Consider the following 22,891-nt stretch of genomic DNA (forward strand, 5'->3'; position numbering starts at 1 on the left):
TACAACTATTTGACATGTTTTTTATTTTGTTACTCAAAGATACAACCCAGAGGGATGAGAAATTAATTTGAAATTCTTGCAGAAGGGGTTTACAAAAGCAAATACTAGAATTTTACATAAGGGGAATTCATCACTAGGAAGATATCTGTATATGTATTGAAAATAATAAAATCATTATTTAAACATTATGTTTCTGACTTTTCATTAATCCAGACTGATTTACTAACATAATTACTAGCGTTTTCCCATACCACATATGAAAATATGCATACTATGATCAGGTACCTGAGTACATGGGTCCTTATAAAATTAAAATAAGGGAAGTGTCTGATCCTCACAAACACCAAAAATTATCTAAAACTTTGATTTAGAGGAAACCAAGTATTTTTCAAATCCTTGAAATAAATGTTGATGATTTTTTCAACTGTTTTATCTTAGAGGGCTATCTTTATCAGACACAAGCATGGTTGCCTACAAAAAATGTATAAGCAAAGGAAGCTAATGGCTTTGCTTAATTAAAATGTAAAAGTTCATCATCTTAAATTCCATTTATATGATTTTAAAGGAGGCTTCTGTAAGTCACTCTCTTGACAAGAGCATCCAGAAGGCAGAGAAGGCTACAAAGGCCTTAATGACATTTACACCCCTAATAAGAGCTGTTCACACTTCATGGTTTTTCCTTGTTATTGCTCAGGACAGACACTAGCACCTCATTGAAAGATCAGTGCTGCAGGGGAAAAAAGGCCCCTGGAGACACCTCAGACTTGAGGAAAAGCACTAAATCAGGTGATGCTACATAGATGACATGTTTGATTCTCGGGGATTCTCACTCACCCTATGGCCATGGATTTGAGGCAGTTAACACATTGCCAATCAAACCCTCCCCCACTCCCAGAAGAGCGGGCCATCCTCTCCTGTGGCAGGCATATTGAAGGCTAGGGAGAAAAGAAATACACTTCTTTCAGGTGCCCTAGGTCTGGCAGGATCCAAATGTCTTGTACTGATCTCAGTTAATCTCCATCGATGTGCAGCTGAATGAATAAAACACTGACCTTTTCACCTAAGAGACCACAATTTGAATCCAATGTAAAGTCACCAGAGGATCAATGGACAGAGGCACTCATAATTTTAAAGCAATAAAGCACTGCGAAAAGGGAAAAAAAAACAGTTTTGGTGTGTGTGTGTGTGTGTGTGTGTGTGTGTGTGTGTGTGTGTGTGTGTGTGTGTGTTTTGCCATGGTTTTGGCTACAGATTCAACCCGGTCTCCCTGGCTCAGCTATTATGAATGGAATCTCTGATTCAGAATTGAAAAGCTCCCAGCACTGCCCCTATGGATCTCAAAATCTGGCACAAGCCCATGGCTACTGCAAGGCAGACATTCCCGCACATGTCAATACGGGGAAAAGCAATCCCTGCTGGTGATGGAATGATGGCTGACTCAATGGAATATACTCAGCATGAACTCTAATCCTGGCAGAGATGACAGGACACGGACACAAGTAGCTCTTAATTACTCTTTCAAGAGGAATTTAAGTTTATTTTGTTGTTAATTTAAAATTTCAAAACATGTCTGCACACTGTGAAAAGAAGCAAATGAATGAACCAATTTAAGGTGCATCCCTGGCTACCTAAAATTTGGTGTCTTATCAACACACCATAAAATAAACAGGCTTAATATTAATGGGTACTCTAGAGACAGAAACCTACAGGATACATGCTCTATAGTTTAAATGCAATTTCTCTGAAGCCTGGCCTTAGCCTGACCATAAGCCAATGTTTTCAGTGGTCTGTGTTCCAAACATCCTCCTGTTTATTCCACTGAGGAATCTGAAGGGGGGCGGGGGGCGGGGGTGGGGAAATGCCCGTCGTGCACAGTATTCCTGCAGCACTGTATCCCACAGAGGATGCAGTGTGCACCAGTCTTTGAGTTACATTTACTCAACTGCTATTTTTGAAACCAAAAAAGAAGAAAAAAATCACAGCAAATAAAACATATTAAAATAAAAATAGAAAATACAGTAACCACATTACTCATACTAACTAGAAAGCTGCCTCGGGCACTGTCATTATGGGTCTGTTAAAGAGAGAAAATAACAGGAGAACAAGAAGACCAGGTTAAAAAGCATTTCCTTACAGAAAGGACCTTCAGTTCTCAAAGTCTCTGAAAAATGCTCTCCTGGTGGCTGTAGGTAAGAATTACACAGTAACCTGAAGATGAAAATGCAGGCCAACCAACATCTCATTTTCTTATTTTGCGGTTTTACATATTATGGTCTATTGTAGTCACTGCAAGATATCCCACTGTTGAAATGCAAAACTATAACTGTCCAAGCTACTCTCCAAGTCCCCCATCCCAAGTCCACCTTGACTGAGAAAGAAAGAAAGTGACAAACAGAGAGAGAGAGAGAGAGGACACAACAGGTCACTGAATTGCCACCAATAAATGAAAACACTTCCTAGACAGCAATGGGCCTCATTCAAGGGTAGGTTTCTAAAACAATTGTTCATGAAGTCACTGGCCAGTGATATGCGTTTTTAAAAATATATATGTTTTATTAATTTTAGAGAGAGAAAGGGAGAGGGAAAGAGAGGTAGAAACATCAATGATGAGAGAGAAACATTGATCGGCTTCCTCCTGCACGCCCCCCCACTGGGGATCATACTCACAACCCTGGCACGTGCCCTGACCAGGAATTGAACCAGTGACCTCTCGGTTCATAGGTCAATGCTCAACCACTGAGCAACACCGGCTGGGCTGCATTTTTAAGTTTGAAGGTTATTAGCAACAAATGCCAGGTTTGTGAGTGACCCTCAGAATCACTAGTCACACCCCTTAGAAAGGGATGGTGATACAAAAACCAGGGGAATCAAAAAGGACTTCAGATCGATGGGCCCAGGCCTGGCTTCCCCACACTCACCAACACTACAGTTCAATGCTACTCACCTAACTGCAATGCAACTCTCCCCCATAAACATGTTCACACCTCTTCCCAACACAGCATTCTTTCTGTTCAGAAAAATGTTTGTTCCATCCTTTCTACTGTGTAACAATATCTTTCTTCTTCCTTAAGAATCTCCTCTTTCAACAGGTCTTCCTGGAGTAATTCAATTTGGCAGTGGTCACTTACATTCTACTAGCGGAATGTATTGGCCTGCGTTCCATTTCCCAATTGCTGCTAGCATTATTTTTATGGCTATTGTATATAAATCGAAAAAAGGAATCTTTATTTATGTTTGTCCCACCTGTATGGATTTAGCAAAAGCTTCCAGAAACCCACACATATCCTCATCTTACTTTCTACTTTTCACAGCCCTTCATGATTTCACATACGAGTATTTGAAATGCAGGCCACTCCAAAGAAACAGATGGTAGACTAGGGCTGGATCTTGAGAGGCTCCCATGATTCTTTGCTACAGTCATAACAGACTCCAGTTCCTGCGCAAGCCCCACTCATCTTCAACCTACTCCTTCTATCAAAGTGGGGGAGGATATCAGAAGAGGACACTGCGGCTCAAATATAATATACATATACACAAACAGAAAATCACAAAGCTTTCGCTGCTCTAGAATCTTAGGGATTGTGGTGGGTGGGGACCGGAAAATTGTTCTATTTAAGGAATTAAGGTTTACTAAGCTCGTCTATGAAATTAGTTCCCTTTATCCTCAAAACTCCACTAAGAAGGTATGTTTCATTAGGAAAATGAGGCTCATAGAAATTATGTACTTTTTGCAAGGCTAGAGAGCTAATTGGTGGTAGAATTGAGGTCTAAACCCAAGGCTCAGGAGATCTCCACTCTAAATTCAACAAGGAGTATGTTGGAGTGTTGCTCTGGAGATGACATGGTTTAATCAGTGCCATCACAGAGAATATCCATTTCAAGTACATCTGAACTGGTTTTAATCAAATGGCGAATGGCCAGAGAGCTGTGGGCTCAGTTCTGCTCCTCTTGGGAAAAATAAAACCCTCTCCCTGTGTCCCATAGACACAAATCCTCTTCTAGTAGTCACTGCATTCCACCCTGGAATTTGGTGAGCTATCTATTTCTTCCTTGAAAGGGTAAAGTGAGGAATACTTTTATTTGAACTCTGAGCACAAAACAGCAAGCTATGTCCTTGGATATAAGATGTTTGTTTTCATTGCTGTTCAAATAGTTACAGCTTTGGCAAGGGACTCAAAACCCCTATATTCCACTTCCAGCTTTGACCCTGCCTGAGGCCTTCAGCCACGGTAACTTTAAAACTGGGGATAACAGTCTCTGAAAATATCTCTCTCATAGGGAGGTTGGGAGGATTGCTGGGATGATTTCTAGAGTGGTCCAAGCACTCTGAAAAGCAGACACTCTAAATACAGCACACTGCCCTGGATCGTGATCCTTTTGTATATCCCTGACAAAGACAGGGGGATCTTGACCACTCACACCTGTGATCCTTCTCTTCTGAAAAAGATGCACATGTTGTTGACATGAAAAGGACACGATGCAAAGACACTTTACATCATGGTGGTGATAATGCAGTATTTAGTTGAGTCCAATAATCCCTCTTTTACATCAACGCTATGGTCATCTGTGCATTTTTATCACTTTGATCATACAACTTGAATGATTTGTTTGTAGCTACTTTGTCCATTTGAGTGAGGGTTTCCTGGGAAATCTTCTTTCGTGTACTCAGCACAAGGTAATCAATTTTGCTATTTCAAGGACTATCCGACTCTGCTCTGGAATTTCCTAAAAATCTGTGAGGTCAGATAATACCCATAAAAAGGATGCCTAGCCTGGCCAGTGTGGCTCCTTGGTTGAGCGGCCACTCATGAATCAGGAAGTCCTGGTTCGATTCCCGATCAGGGCACATATCCAGGTTGTGGCTGATCCTCTATGGGGGAAATGCAGGAGGCAGCTGATTGATCAATGATTCTCTCTCATCATTGATGTTTCTATCTCGCTCTCCCTCTCCCTTCCTCTCTCTGAAATCAATAAAACATATTTTTTAAAGGGTGCCTATTTTAAATAATTTTATTTTATACAATGGGTGAAAGCTGAGATGCTCTAATAAGCTTAACAAATTCATCAAGTACTCATTCATTCTATGTCAGGTGCTTGGAAAAGTATTAGAAGAGTTATTGAAATAGAGGGTAATAAAATGATAGTCATATATGGAATGAGTCAAAACTAAAAAAATAACACACATGCATATTCACTCACAATGTAATATTGGTTAATACTAATGAGAGTCCTATGGACTAGTTAAAGCACTAAATACTTTATAAATATTTCATTTAACATTTATAGATGAAGAAACTCAGGTTCAAACATGTAAAATGACCTATCATAGGTAACAGAGCTATCAAAAAGTGAAACTAGGATTCATACCCCAGTCTGTCCCACTCCAAAGTCCAAAATCTTTGTCACTATGCCCTCCTGCTGATTATATGTAATTAAGCATGTACTATGTATGTGTTTGTTTGCACTCATATGTATATGCATATGCACAAATATATTCTTTATTTACAAGTGAACAGTAGATACCCTTTGGCCTGCCTGGTTGGGAAGCACTCTGTTCTAAGAGACAAGGTGAAATATAAAACATCAGGATTTAAGGCTGCTTTATACACAAAGGTCTAAAATGGCCATGTTGGCAAAACAGTTAATGTCATCATCATGTTTTTCGTCATCACCATAAACATTGATAGTTAACATTTACTGGATACTCAGGCAAGTGACACTACTAAATACTTTATGGGCATATAGGTTAAGGGATACAGACCCTATTTTCACATATCTTGTAAGAACTGGAGCCAGGATTCAAACCCATTAACTTATCTTTACCACTCTAATCTGCTGCTCTAAGCTTTCCTGGTCCAACTGTATTAAAAATAAGCAGAATGATGGCTATACCACCACACCCGAGTGAGGCCCTGACCTGTACTCATCCTCTATGCTGCACAGATAGAGCTGGGAGCGGCTGCTCAGCCTGGCACTACATGTCCTAGTCCCCCTCAGTCAGCTGGCTCCATTTAAAGACAAGCTCGGATCAGTGACATGTGGGGAGAAGTCACTCTCCTTTCCAGCCAGATCCATGAAAACCTCCCACAAAGACCTTCACCTCTCCCAGGAATGCCACCTGGATGCGGAAGCTGAGGCTCCAGAGAATGGAAGAGCCATAAAATGGCAGGGGCCATAAAATGACCTCTCCTCAAATCCACTCTAAGAGGAAAGCACTCACCACCCAGAAATGCTGACTGGTCTTGATGAGAGGGAGAAACAAACTCCTATTGTGTCAGGCCACTAGCATTTCAGGGTTCACTTACTGAAACAACTAGCATTTATTCCAATGATATTAACTAAAGCCTACAATGGGTTTCCTATCTTTTTCTAAGTATTTGACATCTGCAGAGAAACAGGTTTGGCACATAGTATTTCCCTGCAGTAACTGGTCAGAGTTAGGTTTATGCATAGATGTAAGTGAAAAATACCCTCTTGAGTAAGAGTTTACAACATGCTTTCATCTACATCACTTCATCCTTTGCCACTCAAAAGCAAGAGCGGTATAAGGAGTTATCTCAATTTTAAAGATGAAGAAACTATGGCTGAGAATGGCAAACTTTTCCATATTCACATAAGTAATCAGTGGCAGAACTGGGACTTTAGCCCAATCTTCTCATCAGTATCTAGTTCCTCCTTTCCCATTCAACTCGATATCCTTTTATGGGCCCAGAAAAGAGCTATTTCATCTCTGTTCCACCCCCTACACATGATACAGTTGAAATCTTATTAATTCGGCCAAAAATAAAATGAAAATGAAAAAACACCCCCCCCCCTTTTTTACACTTAATTACAAAAGGCATGGATCCCTGACTGAAAAGGTAAGTCAAAGAGCAAAATTCACAATGAAGCATTAATGATAAACAACAGATCTAGAGAAAAGGTTTTGGTCATGAAATAGCAAAGGTAACCAGACACAAGATGGAATACTTAAAAATAGCTGAGAAAAAAATATCATAAAAGGAGAACCAATTTCACCTAATGTTGTCTATGGTTAGGCAGTTATGATCCACCAAATATAAGAGCGATCTTAACTTAGTCTGTCAGTTCAGGTTTCTCGGACCTTCTCTGTTTCCCAAACCATACCACTTCATGCTACAATACTCTAGTTCTGGAAAGACAGCTCGGGAGTCTCAAAAACACAAAAACACAAAAACCATCCAAACAGTGCCCATAGGGTCAGAGTTAAAATCAGATTTCAAAATTTCCTCCCTCAACATTTGGTAAGCCCTACTATGTGCCCAGCTGGGTGCCAAGAGGTTCTCTTCCTCAGGAAGCTTACAGTGCATCAGCTGTGCCAATTTACAGCTTCTGTGATCATAAAAAAGTCGCTTATCTAACCTCTTTGAGCTTCAACTACTTGAAATGCTAATTCACTGGGAACTCAAAAAGCTAACTAATATGGGAACTTGCTGCACAAAGGGCTGTTTAGATCCAAGTGTTTGCTTAATATTGATGTTTTTCTACCACAAAACACTTCTTCTATACAGACCTCTAGACTTCTTGATTCTCTTCTTAATGCTTTCACCAACCCAGCTGTGGTCACAGAATTTAGTCCCCAGGAAGCCTGAAGGAAGATGAAGGGCCCTTGGACCAAATGAAGTTACTGAATACATCCCGCGAGTTCCATGGTGAAATATCAAGCTATGCCAGGTTAAGCAGGTTTCTTTTCCCAGTCATTTAACAGATAGTTATTGAGTACCCTGCCTTTACAGTGTTCCCTAGTGAGGAAGCAGGAGGAAAAACAAACATTTTAACAGTTGATTTAATTGATTAATTTTAATTTGGATTAGAGCTTAAGGGAAACTGAATCCTCAAACAGAGCCACACTGGAGAAGACCTGCATTGGTTAAGCTGCACAGAATAGGTCTCTGGGAAAAAGTGGGGCTGACCCCTAACAGACAAGAAATTGCCCACGCAGAGAGAGAACTAGGGGAATCCAGGCCGAAGAAACTGTGCTCACAAACAGGCCAAGTTGAAGAAGAGCTGAGTGTGTTTGGGAATTGAAGACTTCTTATGAGCTGGACAGAAAAAGACTACTCAGTGGGAAAGGCTGGTGGAAGCTTCTTACCTACTCTCACAAACCACTTATTCCATAACACCCCAGAGCCCTTATTATGCTAATGTTATCAAGAGGCTCTAAGAGAAGGAGCAAGAGTGTACTTCCTCCCAAATCTAAAGTTGAATCTCAAATCTCCAGAAGACTAATGCTTCTCCCTCAAACCATCCCCAATACTCTGGGACATGCTCTTCTAAAGTGCTGATTGTTCTATTAGTTCTGATTGTTTCAAGACACAGGTGATTTGAAACGTGCATCACTATTCATTCTCTCGGAGGCCTGACGCCTCAGCTAATTATTCAGAGTGTCTGACATGGTTCCCTGAATTCTGGCAGGACTCATTTGCAAAGGAGATTTCCACAGGATAGGCTGGTGTCTGAGCCCAGGCAAGTCAGTTACAAATTCAAACTGAACAGAGACTGTGAAAACTTGATTTTTAAATGGTTACATTCAACAATGATAATCACCTATATTTTTATATCCTAGGCCAAAGACAGGGGAAATAACTGAAATACAGACTTGAAATAAGAATTAGTCCTTAGCAGAAGAAAAAAAAATTATTTCCCTTTATATTTAGATTTTAGCATCTAATTGCATATTTCCTTTTATTGCTACTTTGTAGAAAAATACTTCAAATTTATCTCATTTTTTTCTGTACTTTAATAATGAATAGTTTAATTGGTACACGGGAGAATACTGGACTGTTTACCTTTAAGATATTCCTAGAATCTTAAATCACTGTTGTCCAAGATATACTATGCACTTTACACCCAGCTGGCTAGCTAATGAGTTACATAGATAATCACATAAATGAACAGTAATTTTTATCAAAACAGTACAGAGTTCTTCAAAGGTATTGCTAGTCTTTTAAATGAATCTGTGGCATCACTACCATCCCCCTCTTTCTTTAAATAACCATTTCATACATGCTTGCAAATGATACTGTGAATGGCATGATCCTCTTTCCCCCCACATCCAACACCAAAAATTCAAAATCCAATTAGACACATGCTATTATTCCACATTCAAAACCACTCTGAAACCAGGAGTAGCTGTGTATAAATTAGGGATGGAGTTGTGGGCCCAGTTCAACTCCCCGTACATCTTCATTTTCCCAGTAACACAATCTATAGCCAACTGCTAACCAAGTCAATATGTGGTAAGACTAACAGCCACCCTAACTTGACTTGATAATTATTCTCCTTTAACTGACATAATATTCAATATACTGTTGTTGAGAGCAATAATGCTAAAATTGATGCCTTGAGGGCTACAAGACAATTGAGTTTTAGCCAGATAAAATGACTTGTACACTAATAGTGCATTATAGGGTTCCACAACCTATGGATGCACATTTTATAGTCTACTTGTACAAAAATGTTACATATAATTATATTCTAAGGCAGGGGTCCTCAAACTTTTTAAACAGGGGGCCAGTTCACTGTCCCTCAGACCGTTGGAGGGCCGGACTATAGTTTAAAAAAAACTATGAACAAATTCCTATGCACACTGCACATATCTTATTTTGAAGTTAAAAAACAAAATGGCAAAAACACCCGCATGTGGCCCGCGGGCTGTAGTTTGAGGACGCCTGCTCTAAGGCATTTGTGCATGCTTTATCATTACTACATATGATTTTAAAATATTGACCAATAGTCAAATAATATTGCTTTAGAGAAAAAGGGTTTATTTCTATAGTCTAGCTCTTGTTTTGGGGGATTTGTTTTATTATTTTTTAAATGAGCATTTTCTCACTACACAAGTGATAATAGTTTTGTGTTCTCTGACTTCTTGCTTTTTTCTAAGCCAAGAACTGTTTTCTCCAAGGAGTATGCAGAAAATAAATGCTGAATAACAAAAAGCATCATTTAAATAAAATCTGTATTATATCAATTCTATCAATAAACAAGACAGAAACTAAACCTAGTGTTCCTCTAATGTAAAAATCATCTATGATTTTCTCAAAATGTCAATTCTAGACTCTGAATGGAGAAATAGATTAAATTTGAGACTTTGTCAAAATGCATATTAAATTTAATGAAAATTAATCATAATTTAAGTATAACAGAAGATGAGTGTTCTTTATATGCAATATTTGACCTCAACAATAAGAGATTTTATAAATGGTTAGTTTGTGGTTTTGGTGAAATTTTTCTCACATTAACTTCTCTTGAAATTTTGTATCTTTAAAACCTGAGCCCTCATACAAAAATGAAATATGGAGTATGTTTTCTATGCTTGCCTTACAGCTATGTTGAAATTTTGTTCGTTGTTTTTTTTTTTTGGGGGGGGGGAATTAACATCTCTAATAATTTCAAGTAAAGCAAAAAATAGGCACCAGTCAAGGCAGAACATTAGGACCACACCACAGAACATCCAAAAGGTTCGGTATTTACTGACAATCAAGTGCTGCAGTAAGCTGGGTTGTTAAGATGGCAAAGAATCACAGTCATGCAAATATATATTTGTTTGGACAGAGAGATGCCATGCATATGCTCCACATAGCTTAGGCAAACATACACATGTAGAACTGAAACGCAGCATTGATGATCAAACTAACAAGCATCGAAGTGGAGGCAAAAAGGACAATACTAGATTGGGGCAAAATACTTCAGTAAATAAAGGAAAAGGTGCTGAACCTAGCTGACAGTTCCATTCAGACATTTGCAAGAGGTTTGTTCTTTCATGTAGGAAAGGGGTAGGGAACGTCGGGCCCAAGGGTTGTAGAAGGCTCTTGAAATCATTGGGTCTGGCCCTGCCAAGGCATTAGGGGTGAGTTAATTAAATGTCTGACCAAATACAGCAGCCTAATTTTTAAGTTGATAATGTTGGATGGCCCGCGAATGATGTTATAAACATCCATATGGCCTTTGGCAGAAAAAGGTTCCCCACCCCTGTTGTAGGAGAGAATCAATCCAAAATGGACATTCATAATCATGTTGTGGAAACGTCTGCAGAAAGACTTGGCCCGGGTGTGTCTTGAGGCAGCATAATCGGGGACCCTTAAACTGGCCCCATGCTTTGCTTTTCCTGGCCCTTCCTCCTGGACCTGGCGCCCCCTCCGTTCCCCTGACCACCCAGGACTTCACTTTCCCCTCACCCCACTGAAATGTCCCCATCCTGAGGCAAATGAGAGAATGCTTGTGAAAGTCTTCTGTACACTAAAAATGTAACATATAATTACTCCTATTAGCATCATCATCTCATCTTCAGAAGGCCACATTTTCTGCGCCTTCCAGGTTAACATCTCACTGAACGAAAAAATACGATTCTCTGCCTCCCATAGCAGTCCTGGGCGCAGAAAGATTATCCCACTTCCCCTCTTTCTCTGCGCTCACTCATCACCCCTCCCCTGCTCTCCTGCCCTGGCTCACACCTGGGGGGACCACACAGGAGAATGACAGGAATGTGTGTTTTGATGCCAGGTTACAGCGAGGGAAGACTTGCGGGAGGGCCCCTACTCCTCACATACCAAGCTGGCAGCCAAGGCCTTGCGCACAACACAAGGTAACTCGGGGAATAAACAGGCTGGCAGAGCCAAAAGCAATTCTTTTTGAAGGGCTCAATTCTCCTGGTATTATCCCCAGAGGAAATTTCAAAAATCACTTCAGAGTCTACCTTTTCCACTATGCTTTCCTCTGGCAGGAGGGAGAACTTCTTCATCATCCACACAGTCTTTTTGGGTCCTGGGGTCTCCCAACATGCTGTTTTCAACCATTTACCCTTCAAGGGTCGTAGGAAGACAGATGGCCATAAAAAACATTTCAGAGGCCAAGTACACAATGCAAAACCACTCCTAACATGCTGCAAAATATGATGGAAGGGGGCAGGGAGGCTGCGGGGGAAGGGAGTGGAGGCTGCGGGCCTCCCAGAAGAGCTTTAAGACCTCCTGACACAAAGAGGGGGTTTGGGCTGGAAGAGCAGGTGCTATGAAGGCCAAATCTGTAAGCATGCCCGCATGTTTTGGAGTGTGAAGGTTGACTGGTTACAAAAGCGGGGAATTTATAGACATTACAGCTCTTCCTTTGATTTGGACGAAGAAGCAATAATTAGTTAGGGTGCACAGACAACCAACAAAACACCAAACCTACAAATTAAGGGTGAGAACAAGCCTGACTAAACCCAGATGAAATGTAATCTCGGATTTCCACACAGGCATCACCCACCTCAAAGAGCCCTCCCCTGGAGTAGGGCTACAGCAAGACTTGCTGGAGAAGCCAGGGCGCTCATGGTGCAGGGAGAGAGAGCTGGATTCAAAAAGAGGCCAACAAAGCAACACTAGGCAACAGGCCACTGTTTCCTTCCTCACATACACCCCTGAAGCCTGATGTCAGCCCGCGGGGACATCACTCCTTTTTTCCAATCCCCCCGCAAGCCTGCCAAAAGCACCGTTTTAACCAGGAGAGGGTGTGCCTGCCTGGGACTGCGAGAGGCAGGAAGGAGACCAGGTTTGCCTGCCAAGGGCTTTCACCCAACCCCTCCTAGAGCTGGCCACAGACGCCAGCTTCAGTGTCCTCCCCCTACCTGAAGGATGTACCCCCGAACGTAGTCCCGTAGCGTCCAGCCCAGGCCGTGCAGGATGTGTAGCACCTCCTCCTGCTTCAGGACACTGAAGAGCCGGTCCAGCAGGATCTTTAGCCGCACGGGCACCGCTTGTGTCCCGTAGAGCATCAGGCTGCTGATGTCAAACACCACGTTGGACTGCACAATCTCCACTTGCGTGGGGTGGTACAGGTGCTGGGTGCTGAGCTTATCCAGGGCTGTGGTGGTCCCAGCGAGGTTCCGGAGGAGGATGGGAATAAAGAGACAAAGGGAGGGGACAGACAAAGCAGAAACAAGTTACTGGAAGTGATCAGGGCTCCATTTCTAAGGCTGCAGGTCACCACAGGAAAACCACATGAGTCTTTTTAGGCAAGAGTTTGCAAAGTAAATAGTTCTCTTCCCACCTCCTCCCTGTTTCGTTTATAAATTGCAGACTGCAAAAGACAGCAAGAAAATACAAAACGTATTCAACTTTCAGAAAGAGAGCCACTGAGGATGTTTCTAAATGACTGTGGCTGACTCTACAAACCAGACTAATTAATTTGCTAATTGAATTATGGTGCAGCCCAAGTTATCATGGTGTCCTCCCTTCCCCCACCAAAGAAAAAACAACTTGCACCTTATGTCCTAAGAACAGGCTCAACCAATATCACTTTAAAAAAATAAATTCCACCCCTTATAAAACCTGAATGGTTTAAAGAGGAAGAGAAGCATGTTCTTCAGCATACAGGGGCCTAAAAGGCCTAATTTAAAAGGAATAAGAAGGAAAGCTGACATCAGTGTAGGGCTCTCAAGTTAAATTACTAGCAAAGGGAGATTATCCAGAGACTTAGGTCTCCCAATTTTACCTCTTGCTGTTCACCTGTGAGATTTAGTTTAGTGTTCACTGGCATATTCTATAAAAGCTATCCAGGAGAAACAAAAACAAAGAAAAAAAATACATTCAAGCCATAATTTAGTCATCTTTTAAAACAGCTCTGACCAGGGTTTAGTGTCAAATGAAAATGGAAAACAATGACTATACTCAAAGTTTGAGAATTTCTGTGAATTTCAGCTGTGTTACCTCAGTACAGAAAACGAAGGATGACCATTTTCAGAGTAAATATTTTAATTAAATTAATATTGCAACAATTAGGCCTTTTCCTCCACAAATCTAAGAAATTATCTCCCTCCCCTAGATGTTAAAGCCAAGATAAGATCATACATTCCAGTCCCCATCCTTATCTGAGTGAATGGGAACCCTATTGCAAATAATATAATTATATTTTTCCTCAGTTTCTTCAAAGAGAATAATTAAGATAACATTGTCTTATATCCAGGGCTCAAAGAGATGCTGCTGCAAAGATTAATGAGATAATGAATGAGAGGTGCTTTGAACTCCTTAAGAGGACACAAAAGCATTAGATCAACTGTAAGAATTATACACATATGACCTCCTGGGGATTAAAACAGATAAACACCTGAGCCTGAAAAGATGGTCATCTAATCTCTTGAGTGAGGACAGTGGCTTTCAGATAACAACATCAAGGCTCAAATCCTAACTATACCTTAGAGTACAGTACCCAATGTTTCTGCAAGTTCTAAACCCCTGCCTGGCTTTTCTCACCCACCCTTCCCTCCACCTTAGCCCATAATGGTATGTGCTGTACTGTATTGTACATGTGCACTCTGAGTAACACTTATTTTAATATGCCAGTGTCTCTGCATATTAATGCAGGTATTTAAAAGTGCATGCACACACACACGCTTTTTACTTATTTGAAATGTAGTTTTTCAGAGCTCCTCCTCCACTCTGGTTTCCTCCTGACTTGTGGTCACTGGAGAGTTCATGTACTCTTGATAAATTGCTTTCTTACATCCATAGTGTAAAGGCCCTTATCATTTACCCGCTGGCTTCATTCAACACATTTACTCCCAGGAATACTTTGTCAAAGAGTTCGGGTTTTCTCATACTTCATTTCTTGCAGTTGATTTGTCTGATCTTTCCTATTCTAGTGGTTGAGTCAACTTTGAATAAATAGCCTTAAAAATTAATTTAACGTCTGGGAAAGATAAGGGATTCACAAGCCTAGGGAATGAAGACTTCTCTCACCCCACAGGGCATTTAGCCTGCAAAAATGCAGGAAAGAAGTATTATTATCCCCGTTCTTCAAGAACAGCTTAACTGAGTGGCTGCTCTGCTTCCAGAATCCAGTGACCAGGTCAGGGAAAACCTGCTCTCCAATTCTCTTCCATCAACCCTACTGGCCCAGATCAATCACTTCATCGCAAAATACTCCGCTTATACCACAACAAATAGGAAATCGAGAGGGTTTAGTAGGGGGAATTAAATGACACTAAATCCTGATTTTTGTCCATGTGTTTGGACCTTGTACTTATGCACTAAGTATATGTAGGTGTGTGTACCAATGTGTTCGAAGGCTAGGTGGGAAGCTGATATGACTATCAGCCTTCTCCCTCCCACTCCTTAAAAATGGCTGACAGTTTTTAGAAGATAAAGAAGACTAACCTGTTGAGGGTAGAGAAACAAAGAGAAATCTATAATAATAAAAGCGTAATAGGCTAATTAGACTGGATGTCCTTCCTGACAACCTTCAGGACGAAGCTGCGGCGGCAGGGGGTCGAGGCAGAGATAGCTGCCATGGCGGGCAGGGGGCCAAGGCAGCCGCCATGGCAGCGGGGTCCGAGCCCTTTGCACGAATACCGTGCGTTGGGCTTCTAGTTGTTCGGATAATTGAAAGAGCACAGGTGGAATAGGTATGGCTAAAACATTTCCCTAGATATACTTTTGAGAACACCAGAGAGTGAGAGTATTATAAGGACATTACCTGATTCTTCTTCATAAGTATGACATATGTCATGAAGTAGGAATTCTGTTACAAGCCATAGAGACATAGAGCACAGGTCAATAACTTTTTCTGTAAAGGACCAGATAGTAAATATTTTTACTTCTTATGGGCCTTACATTCTCTTTCCTAACTAATCACCTCTGCGGTTATGAAAGCAGGTCAGACTGAAACTAATGGGCATGTCTGTGTTCCAATAAAACTTTATTTATACAAGCACCTGGCCACATTGAGCTCTGTTATGGAGGATAAAAGGGTGAACTGGATAGGTTTTAAAAATTCAATAACAGATAAGGAGAGAGTCCTAAGAGTGCAATTTAAGCAGCAATTACCTAGAAGATAAGCCATAGACGAAGGCTAGAACAATATTAAAATGCCCAGCTTGCAGATATCAACTCTAAATTTTGGCATAAACATATCATCAAACATGATCTGTCACATTTCTTGAATTCTGCTTTATAATTGTCAGGTCATAGTGAGTCACCAAGTTGTCAACAACTTTTGGGGAATTCTGTTCATCTCCTTGATGAACAAAGAGTAAGTGATGATTTTTAAAGTGTCATTAATATCAATAAACTGAAAACTGGACTTCTGCCAAATGTCATGATCTTCCTATGTCTGAATGTGGAGGACTCAAGTCTGGATCTTAGTAGGGTTAGAAATATGAGTTGGGTCAATGGGATGAAAGCAAGTTAGGGCAAGAATTTTTTCAATGGCATTAAGTGGGAAATGATAGTCACCTGCTTTATACTTTATTAGAGGCCCGGTGCACAAAATTCGTGCACAGGTAGGGTCCCTAGGCCTGGCAGGTGATCAGGGCCGATTGGGGCCTTCTGGCTGCTGGCCGGGGCTTTCCTTCGATCTGCGCCGCCCCCTCTTGGTCAGCGCACATCATAGCGAGCGATCAAAGTCAGGTCTCCCAGTCGAAATCCCAAGGAGACAATTTGCATGTTAGCTTTTTATATATATAGATGGGCCAAACCACCAGCTAAATTGTCCTGTACCAATGGTATTGCCAAAGTATCATTTTCAAATAAAATCTTAACCCAAAACTGGGTATAAAAAAAACAACATGAAAGTGAAGCTGGAGTGAGCATGGATTAGAGAACTTGCTTATTACTCCCTTTTTCTCTTCAACTTGTTTAAGCCTCTCAGTTGGAACCCTAGAGTTCCCAGAAGCATGGTTTGAAAACATATTTTTCTACACAATAAAATGGAATCAATTGTTTTACCTGCTTTGCACCTACTCTCTTTCATTCTAGTAACAGAAACTGAATTTCCCTTTGTGGGAACCATTCTTCCCCTATCTTATCAAACAGAGTATTCCTTAAGCCAGTCCTGGAAAACCAGCACATCCCAGTCGCTTGGCCACAGGGATGGGCAAGTGAACTAGTCTGAACAATGAGGTTGCATCAAGGACTTTAGTTATAAGTAGTGGGAAATTTTTCTTTCTCAAAATCTCAAGCTGGTAAATATATGCTTGAGAATAAAAATCGCGTGGAAGACAGGTGGGATGCAGGTGATCTGAGAAAGACCAGGTATTGCCAATATTGTTTGATCCAGAAGATACGGACATGGTCATTTTGGGTGCTGGTACCTTACCTGGAATCTTGGGATACAAAGGCCAACAAACTATCTCTTTTTATGTCTGCTTGGAGAAGGATTCTGTAACTTCTATCTAAAAGAGCCTTGACTAAGACAACTACCTTTGGAGTTTCCAGCTGGGTACCATGTAATTTCAAAGCAGGTGTCAGTAAAAAGTATTTTAGTTCCAGGTCAAATGCAGTTTCTCCAATGACTGGAATGAAATATCCTTAAAAATTTCATATCTTACACAAATTTATAAAGGGTGATAAGTGCCATCAACATTAATAAATAAAAACAATTATGGGGGAATAAAGGAAATGAACCTTCAAGTACTAACTAAGTAGCATGCATCATCCTAGGGTATTACAATAATCTCATTTTATCCTCTCAAAAATTAAAAAAACACACATTATTACTATTATCACCTATTTGGAGATCTCGGACTCAATGTGGTTAAGCAACCAGCTTAGTTATGTCTCCCAAGAAAAATTCTGTTTTACCACATGTTCAGATAAATAGTCAATAAGGAACTCTGGGAACTTGGAAATCTTCATCATGTTAGAAGTCCCTAACTCCCAGCAATCTGGGCTTCTTGCCCATCACTCTGCTGAAGCAAGCATTTCAAAGGTCACCAACACCTGCCTTACTATGAAATCCAATAGCTTTACTCCTTCATTATTTTCCATGATCTCTCCATAGCAGCTGACCTTATTGATCACCACTCCTCCTAAATGCTCTTCTCCTTCACTCATGCATACATTCATTTATTCACCAGCACTTAACTCATCACCGAGGTTGGTGTCGCATGCAGATGCAAAAGTAATTTATGTTGTGGCCTCCACCTTCAAAGGTAGACAGATGCAAGCAATATAAATGCTATAAAAAAATTTGATAAAGTACTTTAGGACACAGAAGAGAGGGAAATTCTGCCGGGAAGGCATAGTCTTGTAAGAAAACTAGGTATTTACAAGCAAGAAAGGAGGAGAGCTAAGGTAAGGTTCTTAAATAAATATGTAACAGAATCAGCTGAAGAGCTTGTTAAAACATGGATTGTTGGGCCACCTCCCCAGAGTTCCTGATTCATTGAGTCTGGACACCAAGGATATGCATTTTTAACAAATCTCCACAGGATGCTAATGCTGCCTGGCCAGGGACAATATTTTAAGAACCACTGAACTAATGATGTGTGTGTAAGAGCACTGATATCCAAAGAATGTGTAACTCTTGAGGCAAAATATTTAGAGATAAGTATAAAAAGTCAGATGAGCCAAAACTTGTAGAAAGCTTACAAGTTCACTTCTTAATAGGATATAGAAAATATTAAATATTTTATAAGATAAAAGTGATTTATACTTTTACATGTAAAAGTCTGACAAGTGTCCAGAAGTTTAATTAAAGCAATGACTGCCAGATTGGGGGGTAGAGCACATGTTTAGCAGTGACAGCCACGGACTATGGTGCTGGATAAACTTCAGCCACAGAGCCACAGCCTCCTAAAGGAGAAGAGCAAGAGGGAGATGGTCATGTTTGAAAAATCATCACAGGTGCTTCTGATAGAAACCACACACAGGCCACTGAAAATCACAGATAGAGTTTGGGGACAGGAATGGACTAGAATCACATGACCAGAGTAGAAAATTTTACAATACTCCCCTAGGAGATGCCTTAACTCACTGAACTTCAAACTTTATATGCCTAAACCTGGGATATGGGAAGGCCTTCCAAAAGGTATGGAGACATAGGAACTCAATTTCCAGATCCTGCAATCCTATATTTACTCTTTCCTAAAATCAATCCACCTGAGAACAGGCCTGCAAGTCCATGCAAATTATCCATTCCCATTTCTTCTCTGAAAATAGTACCCTTCCTTTTTTATGAAATAAAGGTATAGTCTGACTTGCCTTTTAGGATACTCACTGGTCCAGGGTGTAAAACTCTCCTGGGTGACAAAATAATTGGTGATTTCAATTGCTGCATGAAAGCTTTCTCTAATGATTAATAAAAGTACCAAGAATCTGCAAAAGGTTTCCTTGACTATACATACACGACTAAAGGGAAACTATAACCCGGTATTGGGTCTGTGTTGGAATATTCAGAATTCAAATAAAATGGAAAGTGGAGCAATGATAATGCACTCACGTCTGCATTCCTATCTAGTTTAATACTATATCACTCTTTATTAAATACCTTGTGAGAGTGAAGCAAAAATGCCCAATACTGAAAATGGCTCCTCCTGACCCCAGCCCCACCTACTCGAAGATAAGCCATTCCTTTCAACTATTCCTAATGCTAGGTGGTGTCATCACTTGGGAAGAGAAGCATTGGGTGCATGTAAGTGATGTCTACTCTCAAATTAAGTTTGAACATTTTCCGGTACCTACAAAATTTGTAAAATACTAGATACAACCTGTGGAAAGAAATTTTACATGATTTCTTGCAGAAACTATGCTTATCATTTGATAAGGTAGTTACAACCCACTTAATCAAAGAATATAAAAATATTTATTTTAGTTATAATTAACCATTTGCCATCTTAGGCAATATTCCACATCCTATTAAAACTAAAATTAAAATAAATTATTATTTGAATGCCAAAGCACTTAATTTTTAGCTAAATATAATTTGTTTCATTAAATACACAAAACATTTTTGACCATGAGATCTAGCCAAATTAATGAATGTTTTTATATATGACCCTTATCTAATTTGTTCCTAAAGTCCAACAACTGATTGTGATACACAAATGGAACCAAATTATCAAAGTAATACCATGGCTTCTAATATATTCCTCATTTCATTTTAAAAAATCCATTTAAGTTATATATTACAGTACATCATTACATATTAACTAGTGAGAAATAGTATTTCTATTATAAACCAAATTAACTTTATTAGCTCCACCTTTTATTCTGGACTGTTTTAGTAATCTATGAAACATAGCCCACAATTTATTGATGTTTTTATTATGTTTCTCAAAATATATGTTAATACCTCTATTTGAATTGAAATGTGGGTTTAATTTTTCTCAGTTAAAATTAAGTCAGATTTGGCAGTTTCATCTGACCATAGGCACTGGTGAAAATTTTCATCAATTAAGACAGCTAAGTCTTCAGTGATAATTTAAAAAATGACTTTCAGCAATAATGTAAAGTTCCCAGTGGTGTTTGTTGTCCCACAGATTAAGGACAGTTTCTATGACAGACTCCAGGGGTGGTTTAGATCCCAGCTCTGCCACCTACTTGCTGTATGACCTTGGTGAGTTTACTCAGCATATGAAATGTTAGGGTGGCTCATTTTCAAAATTCGTTTGGAGATACGCAAGCCTAAGCTTGAAGACAGACCCCCTACCTTAATTTCAAGGAGAATACAGAATCAAGACCAAGCTAAGGAGTACAGGAGAAAAACAGATGCTTGGAGTGAAGGTGATGCAGGGTTACAGGATAAATTTGGGGTATTGAAGGGGAACTCAACTACGATGCAGGGGAAAGGTCAGGATTCCAGAGGAGCTGCCTCTCCAGCTGCCTGGCTGAATAATCTGCCTCTAGGAATCCTACTCTCTGCAGGTGGTCTCTAACCTGTACACTGAGCTCTACCCAAGCTCACTGCCCTCAACTCCAAACATGTTCTTGCCCCCTATTGCTGTAAAAGGTAGGACTAGGAAACTAGGCCAAAAAATGCTTGAAATAATACCCTTTGCGGGGTTGGGGATAGTGTTTTTTTATTGGATATGTCATAGGTACTCACTGAAAAAAAAATGTTATAAATTTGAGAAAGAGAAAACAGAAAGATAACCATCCATAATCCCACTACCCAAAGGCAACTATTGTGCACATGCATCTACCTTTTTTAATCCATAATTTTATATCATTGAGGTCACACTATGGATGCAAATTTCTATCTTCTTGGTGTTGTTTTTCTCAATGAACATAATACATTAAGAACATTCAAAATGATCTCCAACTACTTAGTACCCGTAAGTTTTTACATTGATGTTTCCTCTGGTTCGATCCCCCCTTTCTGGCCTACCTTCCCTCGCTTTAGTATAGGTTTTTAGACTCTCCTAACTCCATTACTGCAAGTGACTCTTGGCTGGCCTAGTACAACCCTCAAGTCAGTCTTCTCAAAATACAGCTTAGAATGTCTTGTCTCTGCTCCAGGGTTTCCAATGGTGCTGCCTCCCTGCTCCCAACAGCAATACACAAAATCCATAACCTGGGTCAGGAGACCTTGGACAGACAGACTTACTTCCCATCCTAAAAACTCTGACATAAGCCTTCTGTTCCAACCACAGTGAGGTACTCACTGCCTTTCAAACATTCCTAGCATTTAGTATTTGGTCACTAAAGGAATATTAGAGATTTAGTGAAGAAAAAACAAATATGACTCAGGCCCTCTAGAAGTGAATAGACTAACGAGGAAATCAGGCCTTTTAAAATACCCATTAACATGCAGAATTACAAACTGGGTAGGTGAGATGAGAACAGAATTAAATGGGGGGGGGGGGGTGTCCCAGGCAAGGCCAATTCTGCTGTGACATGAACAGGGAGAGAAGCACAGGATAAAGCTAGAGAGACAGGCAGGATTCCACCTGCTGAACTACATTTCTTAGATTTCTTTTATTTTCAATGCTGTTCTTAAGTGTCTTTCCTCTTATTTAGCCTTTTGATTAGCCTTTTCTTTTAGCTTCAACTCAAATTCTACATTGTTTTTTCCATGAAGGCTGGACAGGTCCCCTCATATAAGAGAAATCTGTCTCAACAATCATGGCACTTACATGTGCCAATCATGTACATCCCAACCATATGTTACCCATTTAATGGGTCACTTATGTGCCTATTTACGAACAAGAGCTTGATGCTAAACAGCAACCCTAACTGAAATGTAATCCCTCAAGGTGTTTAGCCCTCCTATTGTTGAATGAATGAATACAGTTAAATGTACAGAGAATAGGAAAAGGCCATTATGTATTTGCACTGAAGAATTAAATGTATGATTCCACTATACCACCGAATTCTTATTTTCACCCATGTCCCTTTCTCAACCCTTTCCTTTTCATTTTTGTACTCCTCTAGAGAAAGATGGGGGTAGGTAAATAGAGCAGTTTAGAGAGTGAGTTGGAGCTGCAGGCCAGCAGTAATTCTGACCAGCTTTGCATAACTTATTCCCTCTCCTACCACTTCAAGCATCATATGGAGGTATCCAATGGAATTCTAGGCAAAAACAGTACGAACTCTAGTATTGTTAAAGAAAATAACTTAATCACAGTACATAAAATATATCATAATGTATAGACATTATAAAAATGATAGCACAGATCACTAGATGTATGATAAATGTGCTAGATTTATGGTCTCATAGCTATAGAAAAAAGTACAGTATAGACTTTGGAAAGTGGTCAGAGAAGAGTGACACAATAAGACTTTAAGAATAGCATCTATAAAGAAAAGATTGTTTTTCCTTTGTAAAATGCCTGGAGAAATAAAAAGCAAACTCTCTTTAGTATGCAGAACTTTATCTTGGAAAAAAGGGGGGTTTAACTGCACAATATGGGTACTAGTTAGAAATCATACAATAAGAGCTTCTTACACTGTGAATTAAGTTACTGAGGGAACATAATTTACCTGGATTTATTTAAAATGCCTGAAACAGAAGCTTAAACTGATAATTTTCTGGCTATGAAACAAAGGAGAAATTGAAGCCTGGATATAATTTCAATAAACACTTTGAAAGGATCTATAGTTTTTCAAAGGAGAATGGTGGCTAAGCCACAAGACAAAAATGACACATAAGTCTGGATGAAGAAAACTCATTTCTGTCA

The 22,891-nt window shown here is 40.0% G+C and overlaps 1 protein-coding gene across 8 annotated transcripts in view; it reads right to left on the minus strand.

Moving 5' to 3' along the window:
* The window catches only part of BNC2 (basonuclin zinc finger protein 2), a 424,606-nt gene that overhangs the window by 113,422 nt on the left and 288,293 nt on the right, over window positions 1-22,891 (minus strand). For all 8 annotated transcript variants that reach the window (XM_079789736.1, XM_079789740.1, XM_079789737.1 and 5 more), the window contains one exon: window positions 12,623-12,858. In XM_079789736.1, coding sequence (XP_079645862.1) covers window positions 12,623-12,858 — 236 coding nt within the window. The remainder of the gene's footprint in view (window positions 1-12,622; window positions 12,859-22,891) is intronic.

The sequence above is a fragment of the Cnephaeus nilssonii genome, assembly GCF_951640355.1.
Source record: "Cnephaeus nilssonii genome assembly, chromosome: 14".
Taxonomy (NCBI): Eukaryota; Metazoa; Chordata; class Mammalia; order Chiroptera; family Vespertilionidae; genus Cnephaeus; species Cnephaeus nilssonii.